This window comes from Marasmius oreades, chromosome 6 (genome assembly GCF_018924745.1).
Source record: "Marasmius oreades isolate 03SP1 chromosome 6, whole genome shotgun sequence".
Classification (NCBI taxonomy): Eukaryota; Fungi; Basidiomycota; class Agaricomycetes; order Agaricales; family Marasmiaceae; genus Marasmius; species Marasmius oreades.
In genome coordinates, this window is record NC_057328.1 from 351,568 (window position 1) to 366,582 (window position 15,015).

The following is a 15,015-nucleotide window of genomic DNA, read 5'->3' on the forward strand; positions in this document are numbered from 1 at the left end:
GTTGCGCGTCGCGGATGCGCGTGATCGCTATTATTATTAGGAAATTAAATCCTTCATTGGACCCCGTAGGATGCCGAAGGACCCGACGTACATGTATGGTGTGCCTAACATTATGTATGTCGGCGCATATCGGGTGTGACCCGGGTTCCGCCTATGTAGTGTCACGTTGATTAATGCCAACACCATTAAACTTCGCTTCTTGCCGTCACCATCCGTCATGTCAAATCACGTTGTCCTCAGTATCGGACGCGTCTGTGCGATACGAGAAACTTTTTTACTTCTCAAGCGGCTCAATATATAGCACCAATTCACCAGCTCCCGAGGATGGGCTATGGACTTCGGTTGGCATGTAGCTCTAGTAGGCGGACGTGCGATCAATAGCAAGACTTTACGCGTTACGCGTTACGACGTATCGAACGGGGATTGCAATTGGAACGAGATAGTACCAACGTTAGCAAAATATCCAAAATATCCCTCTTTCCTCCCTGACTGCGAGTATCAAAGGGAATCCACGATCCGGTATCTAGGCTGTGCTCCGCATAAAGAGTCCCGAACATTCTCATGTACAGAGTCGATTGCCTGGCTCAGTTTCTACAGCCAGGACCTCTAATGTCAAGTCACCACTCCGCCGAACTCGCTGAGATATTAGCTCGTCAACTACTCCTTTCCGACGACTGCTGATAGTAGTGTCTACAGTAACCGAGCCCCCAATAATAAATCAGGTCCGAGTCAGCCAACGTACCACTCATCGCAAGGTACAAGCTGTTTTCCGTCGGCCACATCTGATTGTGGTTTCCAACAGACACCATGTTAATCGCATGGCTGGGAGTGTCATCGGTGACGCTGTTGCTCTTCTGCTCTTCGCTCTTAGGTAGTATCCCAGGCAGCACCAGTCTCCTCGGACAGATGATGTTTCGCATTTCGCCGATCAGGATACCTTCTTCAAGCACTCAGAGTAATGAATAAGCTGAAGGGGGAAAGAATACCTCAGGCATGGTACGTCTGGCCTTTGGTTCAGGTACCTTCGGTAATGTTATACAGTGGGCTGTAGAATACATTGAAGATACGCCAGCCTGGAAAACAGCACTGCCGTGATTGCAGTTGAAGATATATCCCCCATCAAGGTTTGCTACTCACGTTGAATCAAGTAGTTAAGCTATTGTGAGTGAGTTTAAAAGTGAAGAGGGTTCTTGAAAGCTGTTTCCCATGTCCCCGTTTCTCAGCTCCACGCTCCAGAACATCACTCGTTTTCAACGCCAAGCAGGACGCCGGGTTTTGGGTCATATCCCGCCGGGTGAGGCGTAGCCAATTCCTTAATGTTGCGGGAGAAACTGAGTCTCAATTTTCTTCAGCCACTATTCCGGATATTGATAGTGCCGCACTCTCAGAAATAAGAGGGATTGCTTCCTCAGCCGTCAAAGGTGCTACTAGTAACAGCCCGCCACTGCCTCCGACTCTGGCTCCAAGCCCTTCAAAAACCATATCCCACGCCCCCTCGACCCAAACACAATTTACAGCCTCAGGTGTTACCGATATTACCGCACCAGCAACGTCCACTACAGCGTCGAACAACAGCACTAGCATGGCAGATGGGGGAGCCAGCGTCGCATCGACGGACAATCATACTAGTGCCGGGACTGCTGGAGATACAACCACAAACTCCTTCAACTTAATCTCGTCAAGGATGACCGCTGGGTCCCAACGACTGGGAAGCGTCGTAGCTGCTTCTACTACAGTACCCGAGTCGACAGTTTCGATGACAACCCAGGCCATCATACAATCAAGTATAACTGCGAGGTACAATCTTTTCACTTTCCATCTATCCATCTGCTTATATTAGTATGTCAACAGTCACAGTCAAAAGGACACCTCGACCATCGTTGGAAGTGTCGCCGGCGCTGTTGTTCTTCTCTCCCTTTCGATCTGGGTCGCGCTTTGGTATTACCGTCGATGTCTGAACCGACGGCCTTCTACGTCGGACCGTCAGGATGTTTCGCCATGCACGGCGTCCTCTCCCACTCAGGGTTGTTCGGCGGATAAATTCGAGGCTGAAGGAGAAAATACACGTACGTATCGTTTGACCGGTCGTCAGGAGGTCATTGGCAGCGATGTTGACAGGCAAGAAGATGGTCATGGACAGAGTCGTCGGAGTGCCTGTCTAGACTCTGTGATTGTTAGCGGTGACACAATGATATTTATCCCGCCGCCATCCTATAGGCCGTGATATTAGGAGTCATCCCGAATCTTCGACTCGTGAACGTTTGAACGCTCAGCGGGCCTGAAGGTCTGTTTTGATGTTTTGACCAATCATCCGACAATCACTGTTCGGTGGCTAAGGTGTATTTCCCTTTCAATTCGGTACCAATATCCATATATGTCCAGTGTAGTGCTTGGCAAGTCGAAGGACCTGACTGAACGATTCATCAGCCAGGGGCCGGAATCCCACCATAATAGGCATTTGGAAGATGATCATCCCACCTCACTTTTCCTTTTGCTGTGTTGGCTCCCCATAATTAAATGTATTTTCGAACCGGTGCGGGTGTTCTTTTTAATTTTATGATTTTAAATTATTGGCGAGCCATAATCAGAGGCCGTTCGAATAACGAAACTCGGAGACAAGTGCTATCATGGATAATGGCAAGGCCAGGTTCGAAAGGCGGAATGCCGGTATGAGCGGTCCGCCCAGACGAGAATCCAACTTGCGGACTTTGAAAATACTTTGATGATAGATGCCGTGTTGAGTAGAAGAACACCGGCGAGGACTAAAGTATCCCGTTTTTCAACGTCCGCTCCGACCAATGCACACCAGACTCTACCCTCCACCTTCCACAACGATCGTGCACTTTTTTCGCTCTTCTTCGACTGGACATAACAATGCCATGAACAGGGAATCAAATAAAGTCAAGCCGAGCTGACATTCAGTATGCCTTGATGAATCTTCGTGGTAGTATCTGAGCGCCACGAATGTTGCTTGTGCGTTCAAGATCTTTTCGTTCTTGCTCTGGCTGACGATAATATGATAGATAGCAATGAAGGGTGGAATTTGAAGTGATTGAAGACCTGTGTGCACTCGAAGATGGCAGCCTCGAAGTTCATGGTGGAGTTCTGCTCCTGTTGTAAACAAAACGGCCGAACGTTTTCCGTCATCCGTTTGTACAAGAACAGGTTCTCCACCGCTAGAGACACACTTGGTACGAGGGAGCGAGGGAGACATGTTGTGAAGGAATCTGGGTCAGAAGCTTGATGAGTTGTGTTGGTCGAAGCTGTGTTCGAGGCGCACGGTACTGTTGGCCATGGAAGGCCGGTATCCCTTTTACGTAGGAGAACGTTAGTTTTTCTCAAAGAGGGGGCTAAGTGACGGCCATAGATCAGCCAGAAGGGGAATGAAGGATGGGAAGAGCGTAAGTACTTGACATCGCTTCCACTTCAAAGACGGAAACCTAATCCCCATGTTCGACTCGTAGGCTGACAGGAGGCGGGCGAACCAAGACGTAGTCGAAAAGGTTGCTCGATATTGTCTACGTGCCGAAATCCTGTCCATCGGAGGGGATGCACTGCGAAAGAAGGTGACGTGCTCGATTTACCAAACGCCGACCGTGGTTTGCGTTGCTGTACTTGGAATGGACAACAATCACGATGAGTAAGGCGAGCTCGTACAAGGTGCGAAATATAGTAAGTTACGTTTATATCATCAAGCCACCGTTTCTGGCTCTCATGAACCGTCCATATACTAAAATCAAAATCACACGGATCAGGCGCTTATCCCCAGAAAATCGATGTCCGGGGTGGACTCAGAAATTAGTCAATCAATCTCGCGAATCCAAACAGCAACAGCTCTATTTTTGAGCTGGTCAAATAGAAGAAGAAGGAAGGGCCCAATTTTCCCAGCTTGTTATCCCGTTCCCATTCCTTCCTTCAAGAGTATGCCCTCCCCACCAATAGGCGAGGTTACCTCTCCTGAAGATAATAACATCGTCACTCGTTTACAACGCCGCCAATCACCCCCACCGCCCCCATCGCTATTTAGTCTTCGTGAGTCGATATATATATCATGTAGTGTTGCAGACATCTGAATTTTTTCCAGCAACACCGGGGGAGGTTATTGCGGGTATCAGTTCTGCCTTGGATCAGATATTTGGGATACCACCCCCTGCACCAAAAGTTACTAGTGCAACAACTGCGCCTACATCTACCTCCACCTCCGAGCAGCCCCCCCCAGAGACAACGACAAGCAACACAGATACCCCTCCAACTGAAACAACTACAAGTACATCGGAGGTTATCGCAACGGCAACGTCTACAGAGGTGGAACAAAGTTCTAGTACGACAGATACCGGAACGGGAGATGCAACAACGGAGAGCAGTAGTACGACCGTGACTAGTAGTAGCTCCTCTACCGAAGCTGCGTCGACCTCCTTTACATCGTCAAGCGCCCCATCTTCCAGCGCCCCGTCTTCTGCACTGGCAGTCGTCACCTCGTCGACCCTTCCCGACTCGACGCTTTCATTGACAAGCGAGGGAGTGGCCACTGAAACTGGCGTGTCCACGAGGTACAGTGTCTACTAATTCTCTCCAAATTCATCTATCCAATGTCTAATTTCCCATGCCAACAGTGACAGGACAGTCAAAAAAAACACACCTATGATTGCTGGGAGCGTTATCGGCGTTTTGGCGCTGTTTTCGATCTCGCTATTGCTGTTCTTATGTTTCCGACGTCGATACCTTCGGAGGCGTAGGGCGGCTGAGCTTGAAGAGGCTTCGTCGTTCATAATGCCCATTCCTCGGCACTTTGAGCCTCAGAGGTATCTGCCGGCGAAGTTCAGGGATGGAAGGGAGAGGATACCCCCGTCCCCATCAACCGCTTATGATCATCAAGCGACGACTGACAGCGAAGAACCGGAGGATGGTGGAACACATAGCGACGAACAGCATGATGAACCTAGACAGATCACCGGCAGTAAATCGCTCCATATAGTCATACCACCTCTGAGAGGACCGCCACCATATACGCCTTGATTTGGCTTTTTGGTTTTGCACTTGTCCAGCTGTCGAACACTGGCGATGGTTTCAGAACAGGACTTATGGCAACTGGACCATTATGCATTAAGTAGCTTCAAATGTATCTAAAGTCTAGACCTCCCTGGACACTAGGTCCATATTATACAGTTCCTTCTAGGCTTTTCAATTCGGAAGAGAAGACGATCCACCGAAAAATAAATAAATGATATTCAGTCACGCGAGCGCTTTCAGCAACCACGTGCACAACTTCTTCACCTTCGCCGACGACGCCTGCAGTTTGTCACCTATGCAAAGCCTTGGATAGTTCAAGGAATCTTCAAGATTCATCTCCGAATAAGTGGTTCAGGTTTGGAATGTACGTTCGCGTAGCTGGATGCGTGTCGTGAACCCGAAGATGTGCTCCCTTCACCGTGTTCGGTTTCCAACAGATACTCAAGAACTCGTAGACAACACAATAAAAACATGGGAAAAGGGCTAGATGAGGTGTAGTTATGGACATCTACCTAGCGTGCTCGTTGAAAGCGGCCATGACCATCTCGGTGAGTATCTCTCAAATCGTTCGATTCATCATTCAATACTAACCATTCTTCGTTTTTGGGCCTCGGGAGTATTTGCGATCTCACTTGAATCATCTTGCCGCTTGTCTGCTGCTCATCTTGCGGGAGGCGAGTCGAGTGCGAGTGGCGGAGAGAGTAGGAATGAGAGCCTCAAGAGGAGAAGCAGAGAGAAGGCTCACCATGGTGCACGGAAGGTCGGATTTTGCGATGTCATACATGATCCACTCGTCCCGCACAGGCTTCAACACCTTCGCAGAAGAGGAAATGTTCCAGTCTGAGCAGGTCTGGAGCAGACGACACCTTCCTTTGTTCACGCCTGCATCGAATAGGTCCAGTTGCGACAACGTATAAATACGTATCCGAAAGCCAACGGATTTTACCTTACCTGAGGGCGCTACAGGTGAGCCACTTCCTCCGTTCTGGAAATGTTCGTTACTTACCCACCGCTTGCTGAAAGGCCGATGTTCTCCTGCACCCTTCGCGTTTACCGTCCCACAATCTGCTTATCCTCAGTACCTGCGCAAATCCTGCGCAATCTTAGAGCTGGTCAGGGAAACCCAATCATCGAGCTCCCTATTGGCACCATCTCCCACCTGCAATCGGTTCTTAAACCTGCTCCCAAGTTCACGAGAGCTATGGACCTGAGTTGGAGTGGGTCTACTGTGGTTGCGGTCCGGACGTAGACTCATTGCACTCTTAAATTTGCACTCTATACAGCTCGAGAGTATTGAAGGAGAAGACGAACTTCCACCTCTTCGTATCTTACCTGCTCACATCGACGCCTTGACGCGGATGATCTTTGAAGGGCACACTGAACGCATTCAGCAGCTCGGAGTCCGATGCACTGTCTGGTCGCACATGGAAACCATCTTGGCGCAGCTATTCCAAACCGCAGCTATCCCAAACAATACCCCTCTTCCTATAGAACGCGTTGTTCCTTTTTTTTCACGCAGCGCCAGATTTTACGAACAGCATCCCCATATGGTATTCCCCGCCTTGAAAGCGCTTCTCCCTGACCAGGTACCAATACACCTTCCTTCGTTTGCCTCAAACGGAGTGGTCGTTCTGTCACTTAAGAACATACCCCCACCCGACTCAGACCGTTCCATACATCATATCCTGCTCGCCAACCAACAAACGCTTCGCTGTTCGGAACTTTATTCCGACTGCTCCCCGGGTAGTTCTGACATAAAAGCCTTCACCCTTTTTCATGCGCACAACTTATCTGTCGGTTTTGTCGAACCCCTTACGGTCATCCCCGTCATCGAAACGCTAAATCTACGGAGCCTTAGGCGCCTACCCGAGGATTGTTGGAACAGATTGGAGGTGTTTGGGGCCAAGTTCTATGGACATCGGGTTTTTATATACGAGTCAATGATGAACCATTGGCCCTTGGATCAAGTAGCGGATTTGAAGCTGTCGCATGCAATCTTTTACGAGACAGAGCAGAACGCCATCTCTCTTCTCACATCTCTTCTCACTCTTAGCCAAATGGGAATTATGGATTGGGAAATGCAGGGAATACCCACCTTCATCGTTCCTGGGCTCAGTTCTCGTCGTTGAGAGTGCAGAAGCTCGAAAGGCCGAAATATACCGTATAGTTTTGGGCCCCACCATCGGCTCTTTCCAACCGGTCCTTACTTCTTGGCATGACTGAGATAATGAAGGATGGTGTTCCGCGGCATATTGAACGTTTTGATCTCTGCGTTAGGTTATATCAATCCGCTCCTCTTTTCTTCCATTCCTCTCTAAATCACTATACCAGTCACTCGTACCTTTTCCGCATAATCGTTCCATATTTCTAGTCGATTTTAGAAACAGTAACCATTACGATTATTGATGCGGTGCACCACGTTCTGCGTATTGCTGGATATCCCTCCGTAGGCTCTACTCGTAGAAGTTGAAGTGACGGCCACTTTCGCAACTGTTTGTCAGTTCAGTTCTCGCTTTTGGCTCCAGCCTGCACCTTATTCCGAAGCAGCCGCCTTGGCCGAGCTATGGAATCAGTACCACGCACTGTTGTGGGCGCACTTTACGATCCTTTCGGCGTGTATGGGGCTCAAACGATAAGCGCTCCCGGGCTTTCGAAACTTTAAAAAGAGACGGTCACGGCGTTTTCGAAGGATATAGCTCCCACTTTGACATGGCGACCTCGACCTCTTTGACAGAGGGTATGCTATCCTCCGTCCTTTCTGGTCTGGTGAGTCCATTCGAAAGCACTCTCAGGTTCTGACTAACAGACGTACTTTACTAGACTTTACATTTCCTTTTTCAAAGACTGGAGAAGACGCAGAGTCTCTGGCTTATTCAACAACTCGTCATCGTAACGCCACTCCTTCCATCCTATTTCTTCTTAGGTCGTTTCGAGCGATGGCCATGGCTTTGGGCATTGCTCGTGGGCTACACGACTTGCTACACCTCGTTATTTACCTCCATATTAATATACCGTTTGTCTCCTTTTCACCCACTTGCACAGCATCCAGGTCCTCTCCTAGCGAGATGCACTAAATTTTGGCTAGTGTACCACACCTATCCAGGCAAGATACACTTGAAGTACAAGGAGTTGCACCGTCGGTATGGGCCCATTGTCAGGACAGGTAAGTATCCTCCAGGCTACAGGTGTTTGGGAGTTATTAATTCATGAATGGACAGGGCCAAATGAATTATCGATATGTGATGTTGATGCAATCCCTTCTGTCTTGGGTAAAGATGGGATGGGGAAAGGGCCTAGTAAGTGTCGACTACACTAACTACTCATGTGGACAACTAAACAAGAGGTCGACCCTGCATTTTATTAGTCTGGGAAGTAAGGAAGTTGCCAAATTCGGACGAAATTGCCCACATTGGCATGCGGAACACGACGAAACACTTGCAAAGGCGAAAATTGTGGAACAGGGCATTCGCTACGAGTAGTATCAAGGAGTATGAGCCTATCATGCGAAATAGGCTATTGCAACTTTTGGGGAACCTCGATAATGAAGCAGACAAGGGGAGGAGTGTTGATCTAGCAAAGTGGATGTCTTACTTTGCGTGCGTAGTACTAGCGGTCAGAGAACGAGGCACGATTACTGACTCCCTCCTCTTAGATACGATTTCATGGGAGACATGGCGTAGGTTGATTCTTACCAGTGGCCACCTCCGTCCGTTGACTTTTCTGTACAGTTTCGGAGCAGGTTTTGAGTTGATGCGAGACGGTGATACACAAGGTCTCTGGAAGATTATGGAAGATGGGCTTCTGTACGCAAAATATCGATTATCCACCTTCTCAGTTGTTTGACGCTAACCATCTCGATAGAGTATTTGCGTTGACACAACACGTAGTATGGCTCAATAAGCTCTTATTCAGCATCCCCGGCATGGCTTCCGTAGCAGCCTCCCCTGCAATCAAATTACAAGATTTTGTTTTCAAGACAGCGGCGGCACGACGGGAGCGTGGCACAGCGCTCATGGGACGAGATATCAGTACCTACCTGGTACGTATTTTTGAGTGACTCCTTCGGATGAGTTTCTGACAATCGTACGTAGTTGGACGAAGGAAGCCCAGACCCGAAACCACTAAATTTTGATGCTTATGCAAACGAGGCGCTGTTGGCCATCATTGCAGGCTCAGACTCTGTTGCGAGCACTTTGAGCTGTGCACTATACCATCTCATCTGTGACAAGGCGAATTTCTCGCGGTAGGTTTCCCTCGCCCTTACAAGCGTATTTCTAACTTCCAATCATTCTCACCCATGTCTTCCTTTAGGCTTCGAGCTGAGATCGACGATTCATTCCCGATTCAGAATGGCCAGGCTCCCCACGAAGATCCAGCCAAGTTGATGCACATGCCCTTCCTGAACGCTGTCATGTCAGTACCCCTCTTATATTGCAATTTCAAGATATATAAAAATGATTCTGTACAGCGACGAAACACTACGATTGTATTCCCCCGTCTCTACAGGCCTTCAACGGGCTCCGGAGCTGGGTACTGGTGGGAAGAGTGTAGGATCGGTGTAAGTGAATATTCGCCGCGTACGCGCAACTCAAAAAATTATAACCGTTGACACCTGGATTCGTTCACAGATTCGTCCCAGAGGATACACCCGTCGTCATCCCATCTTATGTTATCCATCGCGACCCAAGATACTTCAGTCCCCGCCCCGAAGAATATTGGCCGGATCGTTGGATTACTGAGGATAAGAATGTCGAAACGAACAGGGATGCGTTCATACCCTTTTCCACAGGTCCTATGAATTGCGTCGGGAAGTCGCTCGCTCAACTAGAACTTCGAGCTGTCATTTCGACTTTGGTGCAACGCTATGATATGGAGTTTGACCGGGAAGGGAATTGGACGGAGCAGCAGTGGTTGGACGAGTTGCTGGATTTCTTTGTGTTGGTGAAAGGTGAATTGCCGGTTGTGCTGAAGAGGAGGGCGAATTCTGCGTAGGGAGCATGGCAGTCCGTGTCGTTCCTTAGTTATCTTTGAGCCTGATATCTTGTAGTAGGCGAGTTACTGGTAATATAACTACAGCCCACGATTTCAGACGTTTCAAGTCCAAGATAAAGTATTGATTGTTAAAAAAGCTAGAGGAAGATTGAATCAACGGGAATCTCAGAGATTATGGACAACATATGATAGAATAGTCATACCAAGTTTTGGACCTTACAAGTGATAGCTGAACGTGTGGCTGGATGTCGACGAGCGGGACGCTGGAGACGAGAAAGAAAGCGCTCATTTGCCAGAGCCGGGGTGCCCGATTGGACCGATGGACGGAGTTTAAAATACACTATTTGAAATTCAGAAAAAGCGCCCACAACTTTCACTTTGGGTTTTCGTCAAATTTTCGCCATTGTTCTTCGTCCACAGTGCACAGCTTGCCAGCAAGCCTTCTTTTCCGTACCCGCCGCCTTAGCCGAGCTGGTGGAATGGATTCACTACCTCGTGCTGAATCTGTGAGCGAGAACACCAGATAGACCGACCTGCAATGTGACTCCGGTGAAACGAAGATGATTTAAAAAAGCTCAGCTTTTGGATCATTCCCACTCAGTAGATCCCCTTCTTCGATGGCAACTGTAGACGCTTCCAAAGATATCGTAATTCTCGGTATTTTCGGTCGAAATGTCATCTTGACTTCAGCTGGCTTATTGACTACGTCTGTCCTCTATGGAGTCTACTTGATCGTATTCTTCGCGGCCATGAGCATTATGTGGTTCGTACTCTTCTTATTCAACTTTCTCCAGGACTCACCGTCTATTCCAGCCGACGAACCTACAGCTTCACGGGTCCACGGATAGCTCTACTCGCAGCTGTGATAATCCTCTTCATTTTATCGACCAGCTACATTTGCTGTTCTTTCTCCTACTTTATCCTCGGTGTCGAGAAACTTCTCGTCGAAAACCCTGGAACCGTTCCCCTGCTCGTCAAGAATGCTGGTTTATTGGCCAAGCATCGCTCATTGGGTGTTATCGGTGAAATCACTTTCCCTATCGCGGTCAGTATTCCCTCTACTGCGGACGTTCAGCAACGTTTTCTCAACCTCGAGTAGAGTGTCGTGGGGGATTCCATCGTCATATGGAGAGCATGGGTGCTTTCTGGTGGGAATAAGAAAGTCATGATTCTGCCCGTGTTGTTACTCCTCGGTACGACAGGTTAGTTTACTTCTTTTTTTTTGGACAGATCACTTTCGCCGATCCTCACGAATTTTGCACACTTGTCATCCACAGGAACCGCTTTCTCCTGGGTTGGATGTATGGTCAAAGAGCATATGCCGGTTTCGTTCTCTGCCGAATGCAAAAACCGAAATACGGCCACGTTTATTCTGTCAATGGTCACCAATGTCGCTGGAACCGTTGTCATAGGCTATCAGACTTGGTTATACCGACGGTCTTTCAAACAATACATGAACAACCATGAACGTCAAGGACGCGCTGAGAAGATTATGGTTATGCTCCTCGAGTCTGGTATCGTATACACTACCTTTTGGGTAAGGCAAAACGAACCCACGAATGTTTTTTTTGAAGCTAATGCTACTTGTTGTGTCAATCACAGATCATCATGATGTCCGTGTTGGTCGCGCCAAACACCCCTGACTACACAAATCAAGCGTTTCGAATCGTTTTTTCTGCTTCAGCTACGCAACTTGTAGTAAGTTCCAACCACAAAATTAACTTATCAAGTACCAAGGGCCCACTGACGCTTGCGAAAACGCAGGGAATCTATCCCACCTTGATGGTCGTTCTCGTCTTCCTACGACGTTCCCTATGGGACGTCGCTGGCAACTCCACGGTCTATGAGGATACAGATATGAAATTTGCTCCGAACGGCAAAGACAAAGACACAATGACCAACAATATGCCAGTGTCCACTTATAACAAATCTGAGATGGGTAAGAGTCGTTTACTTTGATGTCGAACATTCTCCTCAATTCAGTCGTTTCCTTTCGTAGGTCTGTAGAGGTTGACAGCACTATGACACGGGACAGCCGCTTGAAGCTTGACCGGTGATCCGCAATGAAGGAAACTTTAACTTATTATAATGTGTTCGGTTGTACAGTAATGTACAAGAACCTCACCTTGTCCTTTTGACCCACATGAGAAGCTGCCTGCATACATAGATCCTGGCTTATTGGTCGGGCCATTGGGCGGAGGAGGTCACCGCCGACCACGGACGACGTTCTGATATCAACTATCAGGCGTAATTGTGGCGTGTTTTCTGCTGGGAACCGAAAGGTTTTGTGTTAAATTACTGATGGGAGCCACTCAGACCAACTAAAGCCAGGGATTCAATGAAAAAAGTTTGCGAGCCGGAAGTCAAGACAAATAAGATACTTAAGCTTATACAAGATACCCAATTGAAAAGAAGAAAAGTCAACTAGATGATACCTCCAATCCTCCAACCCGCCATACATAATGCAAAAACAACCAACCCAAATCCCAGGTAAAGAGGGTATCCACATAAAAATCATTCCTTCCAAGTTCATGCCCCCTCATTTAAGCCTTAACTTCTGTAGAACCGTCCCTCGTTTCAGCATTCCACCTGATATCACGGTAGCTACAAGGAATAGAAACCATTTAATCCACGCATTCCCCTTCTGTTCCACATCAATATCGGTGCCTGGAGGTGCAATAGGCCGCGCTGGCAACCGAGCCGATAAGACTCTGTTCACCGCTTTCCGCTTATTCGCCTGATGTAAATTTTAACGGTCTTAGTATAACGTGGGCGGGACGTTCGAATGGAAAATGAAACATACAGTGTACGGTGGATACCGGAATTTCATCACCATGTCGATCCAACCTGGTGAATCTATCGAGGCTCTCAGGTGAGTGAACATGTCAAACCCATACTATACGAAGTAATCCGTTAGTGACGTAGAACGGTATTGTATACATCCTGATCGAAATCGAACCTTTCCTGTATGATATCCCGCTAAAAATGGGAAACGTTGAGCAAACGAAGGAGGAAGGAAGTTAATAGAAGCGTACATCCACTAGGTCCAATTCCACCGAATGGTATTCCTTCCACTACCGAGAAAAAAATATGTCAAGGAACCGTGCTTGAGACAAAAGCTGCGAGTACGGACCAGCAGGAATAATGAGCGTATCGTTCGCAACAGCAGATCCACTCTGAGTATTTCGGAAAACTAAAAAAGCGAGCGCACAGTCGCGTTATGAATCCACTCGTGCTTTATGTCTTGCACGCGTACCCTTTTCTTTGAATTTTGAGTCCTGTGAGAACACATAGAGCGTAAGCGGGTGATCGCTAGAGCGAGTAAATATGGATGAGCTAAACGTCGTTGAGAGAGAGGAGAGAGGTATCTGACTGAGAATTAACATATGCAATCGCTTCATCCAAATCTTTCACGGGCATGATGGGTAACACCGGCCCGAATATTTCCCTGTGAAGCAACAGTTCTTGTAATCAGAGATTAAGAAAAAAAAAGATTAACCGACTCACTCGTTCATCAACGAATCCCCCGGGCGGATATTCTTCACAACCGTCGGCGCAATAAACTTGTCTGTTTCATCAACCTCCCCACCAAGCACTATCTCCCCTTTCGAATTCTTCAAAAACTCATCAACCCTCTTCAACCCTTGAACCGTACACATCCTCGCAAACACCCCCTCCGCTTTCGAACCTTCAGCAGTCGGATAGAACTCTTTATAAACCTCTTTCAATGCTTGGATCAGCTTATCCTGGAACTCCTCAACTACCAAAACATAATCTGGTGCAACACACGTCTGCCCTGCATTCGCGACTTTGCCCCACAAAATTCGGCGAGCGGCGAGTTTGATATCGCAATTGGGATCGATAAACACTGGGGATTTCCCTCCGAGCTCGAGGGAAATGGGGGATAACGTCTTCGCAGCGGCCGCAGAGATAATTTTGGCTACCCGACCTCCACCGGTATATAGAATATGTCCCCAAGGCTTCTCGAGTAGCTATTTGAAGAAAAAGTATTAGCACAGAACGGTGGTCACAACGAAGATGCAGCAACGAACTCTAGTAGTCTCCGGAACAGCACCATTCACAAAACGAACGACAGACGTATCCAGATATTCTTCTGCGAGTTCTGCCATCAACGCGCTAGTAGCGGGTGTAGACTCCGAGGGTTTGACTACGACTGCGTTCCCTGCTGCGATCGCAGACGCCTGCAAACGGAAATGAGGACACCGAACACGATGGATGTGCCAACCCTTACCAGAACAGGTATAGTCAAATACACGGGGTAGTTGAAAGGCGAGATAATGAGCACGACCCCCTTGGGCTCTTTGTAAATGACAGGTTTCATAGCGCTCCAGTTAAGTGAAAACGGCGGCTTTTCCGACTTGACCCACTTGTCGATATGAGAATATGTGTCTTTAATTTCCGTAAGGCTCGCAGAAATCTCAAAACTGTAAAATAAACGCATAAAAAGGTCAATCCTTGTTGTTCTTTCGAAGAATAAACGGAGGAAACGCACAAGTGAGATTCAAACGGAGGCCTCCCTAGGTCTTCCTTGAGCGCATTCTCAAACCGCTCTGCGTTGTCTTTAACCATGTACATCAACTGAACGAGTAGGTATTTCCTGTATTCGATTGATTTGGTTTTTCCTGACTGGAATCCAGCCCTGAGCTCGTCGTAAATCTAAGGAATTCCTCGTTAAACAGTTACATGAGCGCATGTCATTGGAACACGTACTTTGTCGATTTCATCAAGAGGCGTATACTGAGGTTTCGACATGATGGTAGCACTGAAAGAACCGAACGCAATGTGCAGTCTGAGATAGCCGGTGTTTATCGTCACCGTGGCCGACCCATGTGATAGGATTGACAACGGCGGTGACACAGGGACAGGCAACAGTCATTCCCAGTACGTAAGCGGCGGAAGTCAACCTGCCTCCTGGAGGCTCAAGCGCTCAAGTTCTGCTGACATGGGAGGGGACAGAACGAACACTCTGAAGTTCCGGCGGTTCCTTGTGGG

The 15,015-nt window shown here is 48.1% G+C and overlaps 6 protein-coding genes across 7 annotated transcripts; 5 read left to right on the forward strand and 1 right to left on the reverse strand.

The window, feature by feature from the left end:
* The first annotated feature begins 1,043 nt into the window (after positions 1-1,043).
* E1B28_009532 (uncharacterized protein) lies at positions 1,044-2,232 on the forward strand. Its single transcript, XM_043154427.1, has 3 exons — positions 1,044-1,294; positions 1,353-1,797; positions 1,852-2,232. Exons 1-3 carry the CDS (start codon positions 1,207-1,209, stop codon positions 2,222-2,224), a joined length of 906 nt encoding a protein of 301 aa, XP_043006882.1. The 5' UTR covers positions 1,044-1,206; the 3' UTR covers positions 2,225-2,232.
* Positions 2,233-2,762: 530 nt separating this feature from the next.
* On the forward strand, positions 2,763-5,178 carry E1B28_009533 (uncharacterized protein). Of its 2 annotated transcripts, XM_043154428.1 has the most exons (6): positions 2,763-2,973; positions 3,024-3,401; positions 3,465-3,672; positions 3,756-4,032; positions 4,085-4,550; positions 4,614-5,178. In XM_043154428.1, the coding sequence occupies exons 3-6, from the start codon at positions 3,637-3,639 to the stop codon at positions 5,014-5,016; spliced, it is 1,182 nt and encodes a 393-aa protein (XP_043006883.1). In that variant the 5' UTR covers positions 2,763-2,973; positions 3,024-3,401; positions 3,465-3,636; the 3' UTR covers positions 5,017-5,178. The 2 variants fall into 2 exon arrangements, with proteins under 2 accessions (XP_043006883.1, XP_043006884.1); XM_043154429.1 differs by having other exon boundaries at positions 3,465-4,032.
* A 1,190-nt stretch (positions 5,179-6,368) lies between these two features.
* Positions 6,369-7,139, forward strand: E1B28_009534 (uncharacterized protein; the record flags this gene model as incomplete). The annotated part of the gene is made up of 1 exon (XM_043154430.1): positions 6,369-7,139. One exon carries the CDS (start codon positions 6,369-6,371, stop codon positions 7,137-7,139), a length of 771 nt encoding a protein of 256 aa, XP_043006885.1.
* A 580-nt stretch (positions 7,140-7,719) lies between these two features.
* E1B28_009535 (uncharacterized protein) lies at positions 7,720-10,002 on the forward strand (the record flags this gene model as incomplete). Its single annotated transcript, XM_043154431.1, has 11 exons — positions 7,720-7,776; positions 7,831-8,173; positions 8,229-8,306; positions 8,375-8,606; positions 8,663-8,686; positions 8,739-8,813; positions 8,872-9,049; positions 9,102-9,253; positions 9,322-9,423; positions 9,479-9,568; positions 9,639-10,002. The coding sequence occupies 11 exons, from the start codon at positions 7,720-7,722 to the stop codon at positions 10,000-10,002; spliced, it is 1,695 nt and encodes a 564-aa protein (XP_043006886.1).
* Positions 10,003-10,390: 388 nt separating this feature from the next.
* On the forward strand, positions 10,391-12,360 carry E1B28_009536 (uncharacterized protein). The gene is made up of 7 exons (XM_043154432.1): positions 10,391-10,765; positions 10,816-11,047; positions 11,102-11,204; positions 11,280-11,539; positions 11,605-11,700; positions 11,767-11,941; positions 12,002-12,360. Exons 1-7 carry the CDS (start codon positions 10,620-10,622, stop codon positions 12,007-12,009), a joined length of 1,020 nt encoding a protein of 339 aa, XP_043006887.1. The 5' UTR covers positions 10,391-10,619; the 3' UTR covers positions 12,010-12,360.
* On the reverse strand, positions 12,333-14,848 carry E1B28_009537 (uncharacterized protein). Its single transcript, XM_043154433.1, has 12 exons — positions 14,734-14,848; positions 14,516-14,679; positions 14,255-14,447; positions 14,055-14,204; positions 13,510-13,994; positions 13,376-13,450; positions 13,259-13,314; positions 13,136-13,195; positions 13,038-13,076; positions 12,962-12,981; positions 12,806-12,898; positions 12,333-12,739 (listed from the first exon to the last, which is right to left on the reverse strand). Exons 1-12 carry the CDS (start codon positions 14,773-14,775, stop codon positions 12,542-12,544), a joined length of 1,575 nt encoding a protein of 524 aa, XP_043006888.1. The 5' UTR covers positions 14,776-14,848; the 3' UTR covers positions 12,333-12,541.
* Between the last annotated feature and the right edge of the window lie 167 nt (positions 14,849-15,015).

Coding starts and splice junctions, on each gene's coding strand:
- E1B28_009532 (XM_043154427.1), top strand. CDS start 1,207: ATGTCCCCGTTTCTCAGCTCCACGCTCCAGAACATCACTCGTTTTCAA. Junction 1,295..1,352: donor TTTGGGTCATATCCCGCCGG/GTGAGGCGTAGC, acceptor AATTTTCTTCAG/CCACTATTCCGGATATTGAT. Junction 1,798..1,851: donor CAATCAAGTATAACTGCGAG/GTACAATCTTTT, acceptor GTATGTCAACAG/TCACAGTCAAAAGGACACCT.
- E1B28_009533 (XM_043154428.1), top strand. CDS start 3,637: ATGAGTAAGGCGAGCTCGTACAAGGTGCGAAATATA. Junction 3,673..3,755: donor CGTACAAGGTGCGAAATATA/GTAAGTTACGTT, acceptor CACACGGATCAG/GCGCTTATCCCCAGAAAATC. Junction 4,033..4,084: donor CCCATCGCTATTTAGTCTTC/GTGAGTCGATAT, acceptor AATTTTTTCCAG/CAACACCGGGGGAGGTTATT.
- E1B28_009536 (XM_043154432.1), top strand. CDS start 10,620: ATGGCAACTGTAGACGCTTCCAAAGATATCGTAATTCTCGGTATTTTC. Junction 10,766..10,815: donor GCGGCCATGAGCATTATGTG/GTTCGTACTCTT, acceptor CGTCTATTCCAG/CCGACGAACCTACAGCTTCA. Junction 11,205..11,279: donor GTTACTCCTCGGTACGACAG/GTTAGTTTACTT, acceptor TGTCATCCACAG/GAACCGCTTTCTCCTGGGTT.
- E1B28_009537 (XM_043154433.1), bottom strand. CDS start 14,775: ATGTCGAAACCTCAGTATACGCCTCTTGATGAAATCGACAAA. Junction 14,448..14,515: donor CCTCCGTTTGAATCTCACTT/GTGCGTTTCCTC, acceptor TTTATTTTACAG/TTTTGAGATTTCTGCGAGCC. Junction 13,077..13,135: donor TACGCTCATTATTCCTGCTG/GTCCGTACTCGC, acceptor TTTTCTCGGTAG/TGGAAGGAATACCATTCGGT.